This window comes from Dama dama, chromosome 11 (assembly GCF_033118175.1).
Source record: "Dama dama isolate Ldn47 chromosome 11, ASM3311817v1, whole genome shotgun sequence".
NCBI classification, from domain to species: domain Eukaryota; kingdom Metazoa; phylum Chordata; class Mammalia; order Artiodactyla; family Cervidae; genus Dama; species Dama dama.
This window is the reverse complement of record NC_083691.1, coordinates 55,838,267-55,860,500: the sequence shown is the minus strand read 5'-3', so window position 1 is coordinate 55,860,500 and position 22,234 is coordinate 55,838,267. Positions and strand designations below refer to the sequence as shown.

The following is a 22,234-nucleotide window of genomic DNA, read 5'->3' as shown; positions in this document are numbered from 1 at the left end:
ATGATACTGGAGAAGAAAGGAGGTGGGGTGGGCATGCAGGGCGAGTTTGGAGTCGTCAGAAGATGATTGAGGACCAGCCTGGGGGCTGCAGGGGACCCCAGGGTGAAAGGAGGGTATGTTTCCGAGGGAGAGGATGGGTTTGGGGGTAGGCTGGGTGTCAGGGCTGTAGAAGAGGGAAGATGAGAAGGAAGTCATGGTTTCCAGTGCAGGAGATAGAATGCTGTGGAAGGAGGTGCGTCTGGGCCCCTCTAAACTGAGGTGATGGTGGAGAACCTAAGGGCCTATCTCACGTAATAGGTAGAAGTGTTGGACCTCAGTTAGGGGTCATAGAGTTAAGAAGTGAAATTATCAGGACTTCCCTGGTGGTCCAGTGGTTAAGACTCCACACTTCCACTGTAGAGGGCACAGGTTTGATCCCTGGTTGGAAAACTTAAGATCTGGCAAGTCACATGGTGTGGCCAAAAAAAGAGAAATGAAATTGTCAGAGAATTAAGCTCTTTGAGCACAAAGTAGGACAGGCAGAAAGTGGGGGACCTGTGGGAGCATGAAGCAGGTGGGGAGGACACTGAGGGAGGGTGGCCAGCCGGGCTTGCTCTCACCAGCATCCTTCCCCCACCTGTGGTCAAGACCAGCCCCAGAGTACCTTTGCATCTTCCCAAGGCACATAGGAGGTGTTTGTGGAATTAAATATGAAGTTTAAGGAGAGGGAGAAAGGAAGATGCATCAGATTTGCCCAGACAGAAGCCACCTGTGACCCAGGAGAGCCGTTTGAACAAAGTGGGAGAAGTTGGGCCCCAGAACCTTTGTCATCTCCAACTAGAGCAAAAGTAGAAGGATGGTGGGGTTACTGACATTATTGGGATATGATGACAAGGCAGATACACAGGGATACTTCCTTCATGTGGCCTCTTTACATCTGTGGGGTTGGGAGTTGGCTTCAGAGAGGGCAGGTGGGCCTCACTGCACTTACTGGGCTGCTTACAAGAGGGGATGGAGATGAGTTCTGAGCTGCAGGGAAATAAGGGCAGTTGGCCTTATCTGTCTCCCGGCTGAAGTTCACATCAGCGTACTGTCTCTGCTTCCTCCCCTAGCCCCACCTCTCAGCATCCTGTCCAGACTTGCCCTTCAGTCCTTGAACTTGCCGTGCCTGCTGGGAACACTATCACTCCTCCAGGGGAGGAGCCTGCAGACATTTTCAGCCAAGGTGCGTGTGTGTGCTCAGTCGCCCATTTGTGTCTGACTCTTTGCAACCCCCTGGACTGTAGCTGCCAGGCTTCTCTCTCTGTTCATGAAATTTTGTAGGCAAGAATACTGGAGTGGGTTGCCATGCCCTCCTCCAGGGCATCTTCCCACGTCTTTGCATTGGCAGGCGGGTTCTTTACCGCTGAGCCACCTGGGAACCTGAGTAAACATCTTAGACTTTGTCAGCCACGTGGTCTGTGTTGCAGCAACTCAGCCCCATTTTTGTAGCATGAACTGTGAAAGCCGCCAGGGCAGTACAAAGCCATTGGATTGGGCTGTGTTCCCAAAAAACTCTAGTTATAAAGACAGGTGGTGTGCAGTTTGTCACTTTGACACTTGCGTGGGATCCCTCTCCCTATGTGTCCCACCTCACCTCCCACCCTCATTGCCTTTTGGGGTCATTCCATGGGCCCCCACCTATTCCACTTCAAGTCCTAAACCCCTGAGAACAAGGGCAGGGTATTAGACCCTCCACTCTCCCCAGCACCCAGCGTGGAGGAAATACTCAGGAAACCCCTGTGGACTGGACGGGTCCACGTTGAGGTGCAGGAGGCTCCATGGAGCAAGCTGAGGATGTGGCCCCCCCCGAGGCAAAGACAGGAAGGGGCCTTTTGAAACAGAAGTGCTCCTTATATCAGGACCTTGGGCTTCCCAGGTGGCGCTAGTGGTAAAGAACCCGCCTGCCAATGCAGGAAATGTAAGAGATGCAGGTTCGATTCCTGGATCAGAAAGATCCCCTGGAGGGAGGGCATGGCAACCCACTCCAGTATTCTTGTCTGGAGAATCCCATGAACAGAGGAGCCTGGTGGGCTACAGTCCATGGGGTCACAAAGAGTCAGACACGACTGTAGTGACTGAGCATGCACACACATATCAGGACCTGAGGACTAAGAATGATTCTTTTTAGTTTCCAAAACCTCAGTGATGTTATATGTAATGTTTATACATGTAGTCAGGTATATGTGCATTCACAGCCTACTTGTAATTTGTAAAGTAGTTTTGCTGAATACATTCCATATAGATAAGGACTAGGCCAAAGGACTGGGTTACGTGACTGGGAGGGAGAGACCCAGGTCAGGAGAGACTGCAGATTCAATGACAAGGGGGAGGAGTGAAGTCTCTGCCCCTTCCCCTGGCCCTCGTAAATGGAGGAGGAAGTGGCTGGGTTGGCCCAGCCTCATTTCCAGGCCCAGCAGTCAGCCCCAAGAGCAGCTCTTTGGCTCTGGGTCTGCTTCTGAGAACTCTGACCCGGGCACTGGAGCACGCTAATTTTCACTGCGGTATTTATTTAGAGAGAAGAGAAAGGAAGGGCCTCTGGTTTGGGTTGGCAAGGGGAGCATTCTGTGCTCCAGGGCTTCTGTTTGGATTGGCCAGAGCCTGCCAGATGGGCCTGCGAGCCTTCCCAGCTGTGGGGTTTGCTTATGCCGGAGGATGTCTCGAATTTGTGAGACTCTGTTCCGAGGCCCAGCCTGGGCTTTGGGGCCTGAGCCACAGGTCTGGGCAGTTCCTCCCTTGAGAAGCTAAAGAAATACACCTTCAAAGTCAGCTCAGGCTCCATAACATGCCCTGGGCAGACACTCATGGGAATCCTCAGAATCCAGGTCTCCTTGGAAACATGGATGTGGGGGCAGGAGAGGGATGGGTTTGGATTCCTTGAGGAGCAGAAAGACTGAGTTCCTGCTCGCTGCTTTTAGGACTGCCTTTTAGAATTTGAGGGGTTTGATTTCTGCTTCCCTGAGTTGGAGGAAACTTTCAGCCCAGCTGAGCAAGAATGAGGGGAGGCCAGTGGGCACATCTCTTGTTAACCTTTAGCCTCTCTATAACCAGGTCTCTGATCCAGCTTCATACTGTGGATGACGAGAAGAAAATAGACTCTGAGTAATTTGTTTCCTCCAACCTATTATCTGCTGAGTAATTTACAGAAGACTTGGGATGGGAGGAGCACTCACTGAGTCTCCATAATTCCTCTGGGCTCTTGAGGGCAGCCATGCGGAATGATGGGGGTAGCAGTTGCCTCATTAATTTTTTGTTTTTTTGATGTTTTATATTTTTGGCCACGTTGAGTGGTTTGTGGGATCTTAGTTCCCCCACCAGGGACTGAACACAGGCCCTTGGCAGTGAGAGCACAGATTTTTAACCACTGGACCCCAGGGAATTTCCGTGCATTTGTTTTTTAAAATAGCATCTCTGTGCATCATTTAGGAAGCCCAGTAATTAATTATGCTGAAGCTCCAATACTTTGGCCACCTGATACAAAGAGCCAACTTATTGGAAAAGACCCTGATTCTGGGAAAGATTGAGGGCAGGAGGAGAAGGGGATGACAGAGGATGAGATGATTGCATGGCATCACTGACTCAATGGACATGAGTTTGAGCAAACTCTGGGAGGTGGTGAAGGGCAGGGAAGGCTGGCATGCTGCAGTCCATGGGGTCTCAAAAGGGTTGCACACAACTTAGCGACTGAACAACAGCAAAGATGAAAGGCCTTGTACTAAAATCAGCTTTGTGGGAGGAGGTGTCCTGTCAGGAGGACATGACCAATGGCATATTGATATTGGTAAAGGGCAAGAAAGTGTGAACAGTGGTTATCTTTGAAGAGTAAAATTACTTGTGGTTTTCATTCTCTTCTGTATTTTCTATATTTCCCCCTTACAGTGAGCATATCACTTGTGCAGTTCTTTGTGCTTTCTTTAGAAATAGTTGAAGATCTTTAAAAAAATTTTTTTTCTAAAAGTGACGCACGCTCATTGTAACATGAATAGCACTAAGAAGTGTAAAGGTCCAGGTGGTGATCTTTCTCTTTTTCCATGTCCCCCTGCCTGGAGGATACCACAGAGCAGCTCAGTAAGGATCTAAATACCTTTGTCCTCGTGTGTATAAACACGTAGAGTTGCATTGGGTTTAAAATCACCTCATCCTGTCACCTTAGATGGCCTTCTCTGGTGGCTCAGATGATAAAAAAATCTGCTTGCCATTACCCTCAATGGAGAAAAACTGAAAGCTTTTCCCCTGAAATCAGGAACAAGACAAGGGTGCCCACTCTCACTACTACTATTCAACATAGTTTTGGAAGTTTTGGCCACAGCAATCAGAGCAGAAAAAGAAGTAAAAGGAATCCAGATAGGAAAAGGAGAAGTGAAACTCTCGCTGTTTGCAGATGACATGATCCTCTACATAGAAAACTCTAAAGACTCTACCAGAAAATTACTACAGCTAACCAATGAATATAGTAAAGTTGCAGGATATAAAATTAACACACAGAAATCCCTTGCGTTCCTATACACTAACAATGAGAAAACAGAAAGAGAAATTAAGGAAATAATACCATTCACCATTGCAACAAAAAGAATAAAATACTTAGGAGTATATCTACCTAAAGAAACAAAAGACCTATACATAGAAAACTATAAAACACTGATGAAAGAAATCAAAGAGGACACAAACAGATGGAGAAACATACTGTGTTCATGGATTAGAAGAATCAATATTGTCAAAATGGCTATACTACCCAAAGCAATCTATAGATTCAACACAATCCCTATCAAGCTACCAACGGTATTCTTCACAGAACTAGACCAAAGAATTTCACAATTTGTATGGAAATACAAAAAACCTCGAATAGCCAAAGTAATATTGAGAAAGAAGAATGGAACTGGAGGAATCAACCTGCCTGACTTCAGACTATACTACAAAGCCACAGTCATCAAGACAGTATGGTACTGGCACAAAGACAGAAATATAGATCAATGGAACAGAATAGAAAGCCCAGAGATAAATCCACGAACCTATGGACACCTTATCTTCGACAAAGGAGGCAAGGATATACAATGGGAAAAAGACAATCTCTTTAACAAGTGGTGCTGGGAAAACTGGTCAACCACTTGTAAAAGAATGAAACTAGGACACTTTTTAACACCATACACAAAAATAAACTCAAAATGGATTAAAGATCTAAATGTAAGACCAGAAACTATAAAACTCCTAGAGGAGAACATAGGCAAAACACTCTCTGACATAAATCACAGCAAGATCCTCTATGACCCACCTCCCAGAATATTGGAAAATAAAAGCAAAAATAAACAAATGGGACCTAATGAAACTTAAAAGCTTTTGCACTGCAAAGGAAACTATAAGTAAGGTGAAAAGACAGCCCTCAGATTGGGAGAAAATAATAGCAAATGAAGCAACAGACAAAGGATTAATCTGAAAAATATACAAGCAACTCTTACAGCTCAATTCCAGAAAAATAAATGACCCAATCAAAAAATGGGCCAAAGAACTAAACTGACATTTCTCCAAAGGAGACATACAGATGGCTAACAAACACATGAAAAGAGGCTCAACATCACTCATTTTTTTAATCAGAGAAATGCAAATCAAAACCTCAATGAGGTACCATTACATGCCAGTCAGGATGGCTGCTATCCAAAAGTCTACAAGCAATAAATGCTGGAGAGGGTGTGGAGAAAAGGGAACCCTCTTACACTGTTGGTGGGAATGCAAACTAGTATAGCCACTATGGAGAACAGTGTGGAGATTTCTTAAAAAACTGGAAATAGGACTGCCATATGACCCAGCAATCCCACTTCTGGGCATACACACTGAGGAAACCAGATCTGAAAGAGACACGTGCACCCCAGTGTTCATCACAGCACTGTTTATAGCTAGGGCATGGAAGCAACCTAGATGCCCATCAGCAGATGAATGGATAAGGAAGCTGTGGTTCATATGCACCGTGGAATATTACTTAGCCGTTAAAAAGAATTCATTTGAATCAGTTCTAATGAGATGGATGAAACTGGAGCCCATTATACAGAGTGAAGTAAGCCAGAAAGATAAAGACCATTACAGCATACTAACACATATATATGGAATTTAGAAAGATGGTAACGATAACCCTATATGCAAAACAGAAAAAGAGACACAGATGTACAGAACAGACTTTTGGACTCTGTGGGAGAAGGCGAGGGTGGGATGTTTCGAGAGAACAGCATGTATATTATCTGTAGTGAAACAGATCACCAGCCCAGGTGGGATGCATGAGACAAGTGCTTGGGCCTGGTGCACTGGGAAGACCCAGAGGAATCGGGTGGAGAGGGAGGTGGGAGGGGGGATCGGGATGGGGAATACGTGTAACTCCATGGCTGATTCATGTCAATGTAAGACAAAACCCACTGCAATGTTTTGAAGTAATTAGCCTCCAACTAATAAAAATAAATGAAAAAAAAAAAAAATCTGCTTGCAATGCAGGAGACCTGGGTTTGATCCCTAGGCTAGGAAGATCCTGGAGAAGGGAATGGCTGCCCACTCCAGTATTCTTGCCTGGAGAATTCCATGAACAGAGAAGCCTGCGTGCTACTGTCCATGGGTTGCAAAGAGTCAGACATGACTGAGCGACTGACACTAATACATCACCTGTATTAGATGGCACCTGGATGGTTTTTCTTTTACTGAAATACATTATTGTCATTTCTTCAAGACTGGTCTACATTTAAATCATCCTTTTTAAAGGATCCCTGGCAGTCCCTGTTGACTCAGCTTCCACTTCTGGGGACCTGAGTTCAATCCCTGGTTGGGGAACTAAGGTCCTGCATGCTCCATAGCCTGGACCCGCCCCCCCCCCAAACTCCTTTTTAATCATTACATAATATTCCATAGTACATACTATGATTTATCCACCAATGCCCCTTTTTTGGGGCAGCCAGGTTTTTCCCAGTTTTTGCCACTGTTATCATGGCTGCATAAACATCATTCATAGAACCTTGCATTGGCACCTTTTTCGTTCTGAGAGCCCAAAGGAAATGAGTTTTTAATGTTCTAAAATCTGCTGTGAAATTGCTTTCCCAAAAGACCATGGCAATTTAAACTTGTTATTAATTTTTAAGTGCCATAAAATACTTTCCGGGAGCATTGAACTGGGAGTCAGGAACCCTGAGTTTCAGTCCTGGCTCTGAAGGATGAGGTTGGGCAAGTATTTCTGAAATGTGGAATTCACATTTGAACTAACGTACTCAGATGTGGCTACAGTGGGGATTCTAGAGGTCTGCCAGATCCTTTCAAGCCCAGGAGTTTTATGGTTATGTGTAGACCTGCTGTCTTAGGATGTGTCCATTTCTTTTTTCAGGTTAATTCTCAGGGGAATTCAAACTCCAGAAAGATCGTGCATGTCTGAAGAAGACAGACATTACTGGACAGGGGCTTGTAGCATCATTGACTTATCCCTCCCCTGGAGGAGGAAATGGCAACCCACTCCAATATTCTCGCCTAGAGAATTCCATGGACATAGGAGACAGGCAGGCTATAGTCCACGGGGTCTCGAAGAGTTGGACTTGGCCTAGCAACTTAACAACAGCAACAGTCTGAGCCCAGAGCTAGGACAGGACTCTGCTGGATTAGCAGCTATTTCTCAGAGAACCTTAAGGCTGTCTCGTAAACCAAAGAACCCTAACCGTGCCAGTTTGAATGCTAACCATGCCTGGTTCTTGAATTTGGATTCGGTATTGGGGGCCTGTTTCCTCTGCAAAGTGGCATTTTGGGATTCCTGGATGGCTCAGTAGTAAAGAATCCACCAGCCATTGCCAAGAGACCTGGGTTTGGTCCCTGGGAAGATCCCCTGGAGAAGGAAATGCAACCCACTCCAGTATTCTTGCCTAGAAAATCCAATGGACAGAGGAGCCTGATGGGCTCTAGTCTATGGGGTCACAAAAGCGTCAGACATGACATAGTAACTGAGCATGCACACACACTCTGAGACCCAGAGGGGCTTAGTAGTTATTTCTCATAGATTTCTAGGGTTTCACTTTGGACTGAAAGTTCCCCTTTTATTGAGTAAAACATGAGACAGACAGAAGCCACACTCAGCCCAGGGCGAGGTGAGCCCTTGGCATTGTAGCAATGATGCCAGAGTGGCCTCTGCTCAGCCCGTCCTCTGCTCTGCCCGCAGGTGTGCCGGCATGTGAAGAACGGGGACATTCTCCTCCTGAACCGGCAGCCCACCCTGCACAGGCCCTCCATCCAGGCGCATCGTGCCCGCGTCCTCCCCGAGGAGAAAGTCCTGCGGCTCCACTACGCCAACTGCAAGGCCTACAATGCCGACTTCGACGGAGACGAGATGAACGCCCACTTCCCCCAGAGTGAACTGGGCCGGGCCGAGGCCTACGTCCTGGCCTGCACTGATCAGCAGTACCTTGTTCCCAAGGTGGGTCTGACCTTGAGGCCGTTCCATGGTCATCACCGGCTTCCAACTTGGCAGTTCAGGTCCGGGCCCCAGGCAGCCCCTGGAGTCAGCGGGGTCACAGAGGGTCTTGGATTCTTCTGGGTGGGGTCTTCAGCCGCCTCGTTGCTTAGAGATAGGAGGTTTCGCTCTTGCTGCCTCTTAAGAAGTCAGGAGAGAAGTTGTAACAGTCATCCCAGGAAGCCGAGTTCAGTACCTGCATCTTAGGTCTTGTCTTCCAGCCTGTTTGGATTCTACAATATATCAGCCTCTGGCAAGCCTTAGCACCCCACCTATGAGGGTCCCCAGGGTCCACAGATGACTTTGATCCTTTAAGATAAAGAGGGTTTTATGAGACAACTTAACCCCCAGGGTTTGATCCCTGGGTCGGGAAGATCCCCTGGAGAAGGAAATGGCAACCCAGTCCAGTATTCTTGCCTGGAAAAGTCCATGAACAGAGGATCCAGGCAGGCTGTAGTCCGTGGAGTCACAAAGAGTCAGACACAACTGAGTGACTAACATAATCCTGAGGGTCCAGGTGAAATTCTCTGCCGCACATGAGGAATCTCTGCTGTGAATCCCTTCTTTTATAAACCGTTTGTGTCGCACCATTAATTTGGACTATAATGTGGGGTAGTAATAACAATAAAGAACCATGGCTGCCATTTACCAAGCACTTTTTCAAGGCCAGACACCATACATAGCACCTTGGAGGCCTCTCCTTTTCTCCTCCCCACAGTCCTTGGAGTAGGTGCTATTAACAGCCACATGCACATGTGAAGAAATGGTGTAACATGTCCAAGGACACAGCTGGAGTGGAAGCAGGTGGGGAGGAGGGGCCAGGATCTCCCAGGTCTTTGTGGCTTTTCTTCTTTTTCCCAGCGTGGGCCCTGCCACCCTTCCACAGGAGACAGAGACGTCTGCACCCAGGAAGCGTAAGAGGCTGCTTAGAGATTGTCCCCCATCAGTTAGTGAGCTGTCCTGGGAATTTCTCATCCCCCATCCCACCTGGAGAACCAGGCAAGTGACCAGTATCCCAGCATTCCAGCCTCTTTTCCTGCCAGACACACCAGCGTGGCTTCCTATAGATTCAATTAGTTGAATATAACTTTCTTTCCCTTCTCTGCCCATCTTGGCTGGCTATTGATTAATGAAGGGGCTGACCGTGAGCAGGAGGGATTAAGGGCCCACTCAGGTCCCCCAGAAATTAGAAGAAATAGTTTGATTAATTTTTACTAACAGGTTTCCCTGATGGTCCAGTGATTAAGACTTCAAGCTTCTACTGCAGGAAGTATGGGTTTGATCTCTGATTGGGGAACTAAGATCCTGCATGCCTTGTGGTGCAGCCAAAAAAAAAAAAAAAAAAAAAAATTAAAAAAATTTTAAATTAATAGTTTAGAAGAAATAATTATAAGGAAATTGACTAATTTGAAAATTGGCCTTTTGTGTTTTCGTGTAAATTACGTCAGTTGTAGCTGTGATGGTGGTGGCAATAAAAGCCACTTTGCCCTGAGCACGCCGTGTGCCTCAGGTACCACTCTGAGCAGTCTGCAACATTCTGGCTTAGTCCTCACCACAGCCTTAGGCGGCAGGTACAGTTTTCAGGTGAGGAAACACAGGTGAGTGACTTGTCAGCCAGTGAAGAAGCTGGGGCGCGAACCCAGCACCTTTGACCACCCCCCCAGGCCTGCATGCTCAGCCTCCTGTGTTCTTAGTCCCCCAAGGCAAGGCTGGGCCTGGGTGAGGGTCTGTGGAAGGAAGTGGCTAACAGGACTGTGCTAGTTGTCTAGCCTGCTAGAGAGAATGTCCCATTTCACCATGGTGGACACTACCAGTAAACAGCAGATGGTGCATTTTTCTTGCTGGCAGAGTGACCTTTGGACATTAGCCTCATGAAGAGTTGGGGTGCTCTGAAGTTTTTTTAGGCCAGTGAACTTGAGTATTCACTAGACCAATGTAAACTTGATTTTCATTGAATAAGATGGAATAGGGGACTTCATTGCTTACACCATGTCCTGCAAAGGACTGGCCTATTTATTTTATTATATTTTTATTTTTTTCCATTTATTTTTATTAGTTGGAGGCTAATTACTTTACAGTATTGTAGTGGTTTTTGCCATACATTGACATGAATCAGCCATGGATTTACATGTATTCCCCATCCCAATCCCCCCTCCCACCTCTCTCTCCACCCGATCCCTCTGGGTCTTCCCAGTGCACCAGCCCCGAGCACTTGTCTCATGCATCCCACCTGGGCTGGTGATCTGTTTCACCCTTGATAATATACATGTTTCGATGCTGATTCTCTCTAAGGACTGGCCTATTTAATTCTAGATGTGCCTCATCACATGCTTACTTGCCTGTGAGTATAGGGTCAGAAATAGAACAAAAATAAAGTCTCATCAATAAATTAATTTCTTAAAAAGTAAAAAATGGGACTTTTCTGGTGGTTCAGTGATTAAGACTCTGAACTTCCTCTTCAGTGGGCAAGAGTTCTATCCCTGGTCTGGGAACTAAGATCCCACATGCCACCTGTGCAGCTAAAACAGAAAAAGAGAAAAATCAGGGAAAAAAAAAAAAAAGTAAGAAACAAAAACAAGACAATTCTAGGAGATGACCTGAGAATTCACTTTACTTTCAGATAACTTTTGTCAGCAGTAAAGAGCTTTTGATACTTGATAAATTTTGTGTAGCCCTTAGTATAAGTGCCAAGAGGAGAAATCCTGTTTTTGGTGATAGTTATAAAAATGAAGGGCTTTCCAGGTGATTCTAGTGGTAAAGAACCTGCCTGCCAATGCAGGAGACGTAAAAGATGTGCGATTGAGCCCTGTGTAGGAACGATCCCCTCAAGGAGGGCATGGCAACCCACTCTAGTATTCTTGCCTGGGAAATCCCATGGAAAGAGAAGCCTAGTGGGCTACAGTCCCTAGGACCACAAAGAGTTGGACACGACTGAAGAGACTTCACACACACACACACACACACACACACACACACACACGCATAAAAATGAAACATGTACTTTGATGCAAAGTCCTGAGATGGCAAGAGTCAGTTTTCTTAATCCAGGAAAGCCATTTTTTGTTAATTTTTCTTGATGTATCTTTATGTCCCTATTGTTTCCTTTTCTCTTTGTTCATTGTCCCATTTCTTCTCTATTTTCAGGTTTCTTTTCCTTGACTAACCATAGTATCCAATTTAAGTACATTTTATTGTTAGTTTTATGTATTTAATAGAGTTGCTTGTTGTCTTCTTAAAATAGATGAAGGGAACTTGAGAAGTTTCCTTTCCAAGAAAACAGTTACACTTTTTCATTTACATGTTTCTTCGTGGATTCTTTTTTTTTTTTTTTTTCCTGTTCTGTTTGTTTTATCTATTAAGGGCCATTGTTTCATGGAAAGTTTTTTTAACAAGGCTTGAGACATAGTTTCCTGACTTTGACTTGACTTTTAACTCAGCTAGAAAATTCAAGTCACAGAATATGCTAATTCTCTTAAGAATCCTGACCAAAGACATCGATTGTAATGTCATTTTGCTGTGATGTTAAGTGGAATAGGATAGCTGACAATTATGTGGGTTTTTGATCCAGATATGGTGTTTCTGATCCTAAGCAGATTTAGAAAATTCAGAATTATAAGTAGACCCTTAGTAAATTGCTTTAATCAGCACTCCTCCCTAGAATTCATGATTATTGCATTGAAAGCAGTTTAGCCATTAAGGTAATTTTCTAGTCATGGAAAACTCTAGATGGAAAGAGAAGGCACTGACTAGATCCTGTAACTTGTAATTATGTTCTTTAGAGGGAAAAAAAAAGGCAAAATCTATATCTGCCTCCAAAGACTGTTGTTGTTTAGTAGCTCAGTCATTTCTGACTCTTTGTGACCTCATGGGCTGTAGCCTGCCAAGCTCCTCTGTCCATGGGATTTCCAGGCAAGAATACTGGAGTGGGCTGCAATCTCCTTGCCTAAGGATCTTCCCGACCCAGGGATCAATGCATGTCTCCTGCATTGCAGGCAGATTCTTTAACCACTGAGTCACCGGGGAAGCCCCCAAAGGGCTGTGGGATGAGTCAAATGCTTAATACTGTTTTCAGTTTTTCCCCTAAGCAAAATGAGACCTTGTCTTTGGAACAAGTTGCAGAGTATAATTTTTTGTCTGTGTTCATAACTCAAGGCCTTCATAAGACGGGCTGCGTGCCCCATCTGATCTTGCCTTCCGTCTGCAACACCTATCTGGCTCCTCTGTAATAATTATCTCTGAGTTTACATAAACCCCATTGCCACAGTATTTAGACTATTTGACAAGCACCCTTTTTAGCCTTTGAATTAGTGTGTGTGGCTAAATTCCTGGCACTTCTCCATGGCTGCACTTGAGAGTTCCTTAGTTATGCAATACAGCCATAATATTGGACAGTATTTAACAAATAAGCAAATGATAACAATCTTTAGATCCAAGATTTTTCTCTAGTTCCTACAAACAGGGAAAAGTTAGCAAAAACACCTTCTTAATAAATGTCAGTGGGCACATCTCTTTTACCTTAGTGTGCCTTATGTTGCCATGAATGCAGACCTGCAGATAGGATTCAGGAGACTGGGGATCAGAAAAGAGGCCTATATCCGTCCAAACTGGGGCTGTTATAAAAGCCCTTGGGTTTGGGGGGTTTTTTTTGTTTTTGTTTTGGCCCTATTGCAGTTCTTGTGGGGTCTTAGTTTCCTGACGAGGGACTGAAGTTGGGACCATGGCAGTGGAAGGGCTGAGTACTAGCCACTGGACCACCAGGGAGCTCTCTAAAAGCAAAATGTTTTGGCATCTGGTGGACAACAGCCTACCATGAATACCTGCAAGATTGTGAAGACACACTGACATCAGGCCTTCTTTCCTTCTGCAGTCACGTACATCAAAGCCCCCCCTCCACCCATGACTCTCAAGGAACCTCTGCCCAAACCCCTCACTCTGCACTGGCTGAGTCCAAGTCACTCCGCAGGCCAAACTGCGGTACTGTACATACCCCCAGAGAGACCATTCCTGACCATCCGCTCCTATCCCAAATCTATGTGATGACCCATCCCATTCTTTTCCTCCACAGGCATTTAAAATTCTTTGTAATAATGTATCTCTCCAGTCATCTGTTTACCGTCTAGCTCTTTCTCATTGTGAGGGGTTGTGTCTGTTTCAGCCACTAAAATAGACTGAAGGCTGGTTTCACCCAGTGCGTCGGCATACAGTAGGCTCTCCATAAATATTTGTTGAATGGGTGACTGATTTAGAGGAGAACCAGGCCAGAAATGTGTGAAAAACACCAAAGCATAAAACCAAAATACAAAAACAAGAACACAGCCAACAGCAGCCAGACCGAATTTATGCGTAAATGCCAGAAATATGCCGAAGTTAACGAGAAGCAGATGGGATTAGGGAGAGAAGGCCAGGGGCCCTGCCTGAGTTTGAAGCACTTTTGATATTAAACAGTGGGCAAAAGGCAAAGGTGGGAGCCGGTCAGGAATCCCTGGTCGTGTGCTCTGGGAGGCACTTTGCTCTCAAGATGGGAGGCCCAAGCACTGGCTAGGTGTGGCCGTGACTGGACAACATGGGGATGTAAGGAGGGCTGTTGCTAGTGGGTGGCTCCCGAGCACAGGATTAGGAATTAGAAGGTGGCTTCTGGTTTTTTTTTTTTTTTTTTTTTAATTTGTTCTTCTCTTACCTGTTTTGATTTGTAGGATGGCCAGCCATTGGCAGGGCTGATCCAAGATCACATGGTTTCAGGAGCAAACATGACCATTCGAGGCTGCTTTTTCACCCGGGAGCAGTATATGGAGCTGGTGTACCGAGGACTCACAGACAAAGTGGGGCGTGTGAAGCTCTTTCCTCCTGCCATCCTGAAGCCCTTTCCTCTGTGGACAGGAAAGCAGGTAATTAGCGGGAAACAAATGGTGGATATTTATTAAAAAAAAAAAAGGAAACAGGCCACACTCAGTAAAAAGGTTTTGTTCCCAGGAGAGTCCAGCCAGAAACAGAAATAACAAGTCAAACAATAGTGTGACATTCTCTTTAATGGAGTTTTTGGGTGTGGATGGTTTCAAAGGAGTGTCTACAACTACATGTTTTCTGTCCTTTGCTTCCAACTGAAACTTCTAACTTAACACTGACCTCATCGTCTGGATATGGTGGTAATAGGCAGTGGTGCTGATGCTAGCAGTAGTTATGTTTGTTGAGAGTGCTTCAAATATGTCAGATTACTTAACCCTCACAACCAGCCTGTGATGCAGACACTATCATTATCACCATTCATCACCATTATCACCAGATGAGGATAATGAGGTTTGGAGAAGTTGTTACTTCTCCAAGTCCATAGGAGGTAGTGTTGAGATTCAAACTCAGGACTTTCTGACACCCAGAGCATCATATTATACTTAATCAATTATGTGATCTTGGCTCAGTGGGCCTCAGTTCATTATTTACAAAGCACAAGTATTCAGGTTGATGAGCTCTAAGGTCTCACCCCCCCCTGCAGTTCTTTAAATCCATGGACCTGGTACTTGACTGGTTTTCCTATTAAGCCAACTTGTATTTCTGGGATAAACCTTCTTTGGTTATGAGGTAGTATTTGCTAAATTTTTGTTCAGAAGTTTTTGCATCAGTGTACATGAGGAATTTTGATGTGTGGTTTTCTTGCCATACATTTACCTGGTTTTGCTATCGGGGTTAACATTGGCTTCACAGAATGAGTTAGGAAGTATTTACTCTTTTTCAGTTTTCTGTAAGAGTTTGTACAATATGAATATTAATTTTTCCTTAAGTGTTTGGTGGAATTCACCAGTGTAGTCATCTGGACCTAGAGTTTTCTCTTTAGGAAAGCTATTTTTAACTAAAATTTCTATTTTTCTAATTACATGTAGGGCTGTTTAAGTCATCTCTTTCTTCTTGGATGAGCTTTACTGCTTTGTTTTTTCTAGGACTTTGTCCTTTTCATCTAAATTGTTGGATATATGGGCATGAAATTATTCATCGTACTCTTTTATGTTCCTTTACTGTCTGTGGAACCTGAAGGTGGTACCCTCTCTCATTCCTGATAGTGATAATTTATGTCTTCTCTCTTTTTCCGGATCAGTTTGCTCTGAGTTTTATTCTCAAAGAACCAGCTTTTATTGACTTCCTCTATTTTTCTGTTTCTGTTTCATTTATTTCACTTTCATCTTTTTTATTTCCTTTCTTCTGCTTACTTTGGGTTTGATTTGCCCTTCTTTTTCTAGTTACTTAAGGTTGGAACTGAAGTCAGTAATTTGAGACTTTTTTCCTGTTTTAAAATTGGCATTTTATATATAAAATTTCTGCTGAATATATTGTATTTTCATTTTCATTCACTTCAAAAGACTTGCTAAATGCCTTTTTTATTTCTGTTTTTGACCCCTGAGATATTTAGAAGTCTTTGATTTAGTTTCCAAAAATTTAAGAATTTTCCAGATATGTATATTACTGATTGCAATTTATATTCCACAGAGGCCAGAAAACATACCTTGAATAACTTGAATCCTTTTCAAATTACTGAGATTTGTTTTGTGGCTTCAAAGATCGTTTGTATTGATAAATGATCCGTGTGTCCTTAAAAATCACATGTATTCTGCTGTGTTGCATGAAGTGCTATATAAATGTCAGTTAGGTTCAAGTCTGAAGAACAGTGGATGGAAGTTCATGACCTTGTACAGGAGGTGGTGATCAAAACCATCCCCAAGAAAAAGAAATGCAAAAAGGCAAAATGCCTGTCTGAGGATGCCTTACTAATAGCTGAGAAAAGAAGAGAAGCAGAAGGCAAAGGAGAAAAGGAAAGATAAACCCATCTGAATGCAGAGTTGCAAAGAATAGCAAGGAGAGATAAGAAAGCCTTCCTAAGTGAACAATACAAAGAAATAGAGGAAAACAGTAGAATGGGAGAGACTAGAGATCTCTTCAAGAAAGTTAGAGATACCAAGGGAACATTTCCTGCAAAGATGGGCACAATTAAGGACAGAAATGATATGGATCTAATAAAAGCAGAAGATACTAAGAAGAGGTGGCAAGAATACACAGAAGAACTACAAAAAGGTCTTATTGATCCAGACAACCATGATGGTGTGATCACTCACCTAGAGCCAGACATCCTGGAGTGTGAAGTCAAGTGGACCTTAGGAAGCGTCACTACAAACAAAGGTAGTACAGGTGATGGAATTCCAGCTGAGCTATTTCAGATCCTAAATGATGATGCTATGAAAGTGCCACGCTCAATATGCCAGCAAATACAGAAAACTCAACAGTGGCCACAGGACTAGAAAAGATCAGTTTTCATTCCAATTCCAAAGAAGGGCAACACCAAAAAATGTTCAAACTGCTACACAATTGCACTTATTTCACATGCTAGCAAAGTAATGCTCAAAATTCCCAAAGCCTGGCTTCAATAGTATGTGAACCGTGAACTTCCAGATATTCAAACTGGATTTGGAAAAGGCAGAGGAACCAGAGATCAAATTGCCAACATCCGTTAGATCATAGAAAAAGCAAGGGAGTTCCAGAAAAACATCTATTTCTGCTTTATTTGCTATGCCAAAGCCTTTGTGTGGATCACAAAAATCTGTGAAAATTCTTAAAAGAGATGGGAATACCAGACCACCTTACCTACCTCATGAGAAACCTGTATGAAGGTCAAGAAGCAATAGTTAGAACTGGACATGGAACAATGGACTGGTTCCAGATTGGGAAAGGAGTATGTTAAGGCTGTATATAGTCACCCTGCTTATTTAACTTACATGCAGAGTACATCATGCAAAATGCTAGGCTGGATGAAGCACAAGATGGAATCAAGATTGCTGGGAGAAATATCAATAACCTCAGATATGCAGATGACACCACCCTTATGTCAGAAAGTGAAGAGGAACTAAAGAGCCTCTTGATGAAGGTGAAAGAGGAGAGTGAAAAAACCAGCTTAAAACTCACCATTCAAAAAATGAAGATCATGGCATCTGGTCCTATCGCTTCATGCCAACTAATGAGGAAACACTGGAAACAGTGAGAGACTTTATTTTCTTGGGCTCAAAATCACAGATTTTGACTGCAGATTGTGACTGCAGCCATGAAATTAAAAGATGGTTGCTTGTTTGGAAGAAAAGCTATGCCCAACCTAGACAGCATATTAAAAAGCAGAGACATTACTTTGCCAACAAAGGTCCATATAGTCAAAGCTATGGTTTTTCCAGTAGTCATGTATGGATGTGGGAGTTGGACCATAAAGAAAGCTGAGAGCCAAAGAATTGATGCTTTTAAACTGTGGTGTTGGAGAACTCTTGAGAGTCCCTTGTACTGCAAGGAGATGAAACCAGTCAATCCTAAAGGAAATCAACCCTGAATATTAATTAGAAGGACCGATGCTGAAGCTGAAGCTCCAATGCTTTGGCCACCTGATGTGAAGAGCTGACTCATTGGAAAAGACCCTGATGCTGGGAAAGACTGAAGGCAGGAGAAAGGGACAACAGAGGATAAAGATGGTTGGATGGCATTACTGACTTGATGGACATGAATTTGAGCAAGCTCCCTGAGTTGATGATGGACAGGGAAGCCTGGCATGCTGCAGTCCATGGGGTCACAAAGAGTTGGACACAACTGAGTGACTGAACAACAGCAAAACAATGTTCAAGTCTGCTATATCCTTGCTATTCTCTGTCCTTCATTTCCTAATGTCCATTGTATTGAAACCAATGTTTCATATTCATGTCTGCTTTTGTTATTGTTATTTCTGGTGGATGTGAAATCAGGTCACCATGGCTCTATCCCGACCAGAAACAGAAGTTGATTTAACAGAATAGTAGGGGAATGTTGCAGTTTTAAGATTAAAATCTATAATTATGGATAGTCTAGTTCAGGAATTGGTAAGCTTTTTTTATAAAAGCCAGATAGAAAATATTCTAGGCTTTGTTGGCCATATGATCTGTGAATTACAGCTACTCAGCTCTGCCATTGATAACGTGAAAGCAGACATAGACAATGCTTTGGAATGAGCCTGACTGTGATTCATTTCAACTTCTTTTTTTAAAAAAACAGATGGTGGGCCACGTTTGGTCTATAGGCTGTAGTTTGCTAGCCCCTAATTTAGTTGAATATATGTATATGTCTAGGCTTCCCTGATGGCTCAGTGGTAAAAAAATCCACCCACCAATGCAGGAGATGTGGGTTTGACTCCTGGGTTGGGAAGATCCCCTGGAGGAGGGGATGGCAACCCACTCCAGTATTCTTGCCTGGAGAATCCCATGTACAGAGGAGCCTGGCCGGCTACAGTCCATGGGGTCATGAAAAAGTTGTACAGAGCTTAGTGACTAAGCAATAACAACATTTATTTGTTCACTTATTATTCCCGTTTATATTTTTTTTATTGTTTCTTTTTTATGTATGTTTATTTTGTAAGCCATCTCAAGTTATCTTAGAAATAAAGGGATTTTAAGTGTTAAGTCAACTAAGATCATGGCATCCGGTCCCATCACTTCATGGGAAACAGTGGCTGACTTCATTTTTCTGGGCTCCAGAATTACTGCAGATGGTGATTGCAGCCATGAAATTAAAAGATACTCGTTGGAAGGAAAGTTATGACCAACCTAGACAGCATATTGAACAGCAGAGACATTACTTTGTCAACAAAGGTCCGTCTAGTCAAGGCTATGGTTTTTCCAGTGGTCATGTATGGATGTGAGAGTTGGACTATAAAGAAAACTGAGCGCCAAAGAATTGATGCTTTTGAAGTGTGTTGTTGGAAAAGACTCTTGAGAGACCCTTGGACTGCAAGGAGATCCAACTAGTCCATCCTAAAGGAGATCAGTCCTGGGTGTTCATTGGTAGGACTGATGTTGGAGCTGAAACTCCAGTACTTTGGCCACCTGATGCGAAAAGCTGACTCATTTGAAAAGATCCTGATGCTGGGAAAGATTGAGGGTGGGAGGAGAAGGGGACGATAGAGAATGAGATGGTTGGATGGCATCATTGACTCAATGGACATGGGTTCGGGTAAACTCTGGGACTTGGTGATGGACAGGGAGGCCTGGCGTGCTGTGGTTCATGGGGTCGCAAAGAGTCGGACACAACTGAGCAACTGAACTGAACTGAACCATCCAGAATTTATTAGAATTTTGTTTAAACATAAGCAGTGTGTTCAAAATAGAACCAAATAGTGGACAAAGACTACATAACTAGAGCTACAGATATGTTCATCCACCTCAGTCTGAGAATCCAGCCAAGGGAAATCATCTGAAATGTAGTATTGATAAAAGCTACTTGAAAAAAGCAGTCCATGACATCATGGTTTATAGTGGTGGAATATTAGAAAAACCTAGATACTCAGCACTGGGGCTGAGTAAATTGTGGGACATCTATTTATTAAGATATTGTGCTGTGCTGTGCTTAGTCGCTCAGTCGTGTCTGACTCTTTGCAACCCCATGGACTGTAGCCCACCAGGTTCCTCTGTCCATGGGGATTCTTCAGGCAAGAATACTGGCGTGGGTTGTCATGCCCTCTGCCCGGGGATCTTCCCAATGCAGGGATCGAACACAGGTCTCCCACATGCAGGTGGATTCTTTACCGTCTGAGCCACCAGGGAAGCTTTGTGTAGTTTAAAATAGTGGCTTTAAAGCATTGTGTAGCAGTATGGAAAATTTTCAACATAATGTTGAAAGAAGAAATAGACTACACAGTTCTATGCATAGTAACAGTTAGAACCACGTTAAAAATGTATATGAGCAAAAATTTGATACAAAAAAAGATCAAAATGATAGAATAATTTGGTTTGTGTTAAGAATAATTTAACATTTCTGGGCTCTGCTTACTGTATAACCAAGTAAAATTAGAAAATAGGCCCAGATTTTATTTATGTCACAGTTGAGATTTTTTCCGGGTTTCTTGAAAGGTTGGTACAGGCTGTTATTTCTGTACAAGTAGGTGAAAGAGGGGAACAGTTACTGCATTGCGTAAGAATTTGTTAGTGACCCAGTCTAATATTCTACAGAGAAAAGCCATGTTTTGAATCAGGAGAGAAGGAGCTTTGCTTGGGAAATTTATTTGTACTGCCCTAAAAAATTAAGTCTTAGGCTATTTTTCCAGGGCATTTCATACAGCCTCTTAAGTGGTTTTCTTATATTATGTGACTGTACCATTATATACTTGTTCACTTTACCATTAATTGATGTTTGGGTTGTCTTCAGTCATCTTCATTTGGCTGTTATTAATAGGGCTGCTATGAACATTCTTGTATATGTCTCTTATTGAACATACGTATGCATTTTGATGGGTAAATACCAAGGAATCAAATTGCTGAGATATAAGATCTACTTTCAACTATAATAGTTTAGTAAACAGTTTTCCAAAGTGATTGTAGCAATTTATACCTCCATCAGCAGGGCAGGAGGGTTATGGTTTCTCCTTATTCTCAGCAGTACCTGCCTGCCAATGCAAGAGAAGTAAGAGACATGGGTTCGATTCTTGGGTTGGGAAGATCTCCTGGAGGAGGACTTGGCAACCCACTCTAGTGTTCTTGCCTGGAGAATCCCATGGACAGAGGAGGCTGGTGGGCTACAGTCCATGGGGTCGCACAGAGTCAGACCTAACTGAAGCGACTTAGCACTCACAGTAACGAATGAGTTTGAGCACCTCTTTATATCGTTATGGCCATTGGGATCTCACCTTTTGTGAAGTTCCTGTTCAGGTCTTTTGCCTTTTTTCAGTCCTATGCCATTCTCTTATTAATAGGTAAGAGTTTTAGAAGTATATCCTTGTGTAGGTCCATTACCAGATTATAGGTATTACAAATACCTTCTACTTGATGGCTAGCCTTTTTGCCCTTTCACTTAATGCTGTTTTCTAATGATCAGAAGCTCTTTATTTTATGTAATATAATTCACCAGGCTTTGCCTTTTATGGCTAGTTAGTCCTGTATAAAAATTATTTGCCTGCCCCAAAGTCATTAAGATATTTCTCTGTATCACTGTTTAGCAGTTTTATTGTTTTACCATTCATGTTTAGGTCTACTTATGCCCAGAGTTGGTTTTCGTGGGTGTGTTGATGTGAGGTAGGGGTCAGGATTCATTTTTTTCCTGTAGGACTATCCCATTGATGTGACGTAATTGATGAGAAGTGTTTGCTTTTCCTCTGCTCTTTAGTATTTCTTGTGTCCTAAATCAACTAATTGCATATGTGTAGGTCTACTCCTGGATTCATTTCAGTTCCTTTGGTTGTTTGATTCCATTGCACCAATACTACACTCTTACTTATTGTAGCTTTATAATAAGTTTTGATTTTTGATAGTAAGTCTCCAGCATTGTTTTTTAAGACTCTCTTGAATATGCTTGGCCCCATGAATTTCAAAGCATTCTTGTACATTTCTGCCAAAAAATAGCTACAAGGAGTTTTATTGGAATTACATCGCATCTACAGATCACTTAGGGAGAATGGACATATTTCCAGTACTGAATATTCCATTCTTTCAGTGACATAGAAGTCTTGTTCATCTTTCCTTAGATTCATTTCTAGATATTGCTATTATAGATGATTTTATTATTGAATTTCCTATTTGTTTATGGTTAGTATAGAGAAATACAACTAATTTTGTAATTTTGTATTGTCCTTGTATTCCACAACCTTGCTGATTTCATTTATTATATTAACTATAGAAGTGTAACATAAGTTTTTACTTAAAGAGATAGTAATATCAAAGGAAAAAGGAAAAATTTCTTCTCTCTCCAACTCCATTGTTCATCTAAGTGCATACTCTCACAGAG

At 43.1% G+C, this 22,234-nt stretch overlaps 1 protein-coding gene across 1 annotated transcript in view; it reads left to right on the top strand.

Annotated features, from left to right (window-relative positions):
* POLR1A (RNA polymerase I subunit A) overlaps positions 1-22,234 on the top strand; it is an 84,234-nt gene that overhangs the window by 27,255 nt on the left and 34,745 nt on the right. Inside the window, exons 13-14 of the mRNA XM_061155270.1 lie at positions 8,186-8,440; positions 14,170-14,361. Of these exons, the coding sequence (XP_061011253.1) occupies positions 8,186-8,440; positions 14,170-14,361 (447 nt within the window). The remainder of the gene's footprint in view (positions 1-8,185; positions 8,441-14,169; positions 14,362-22,234) is intronic.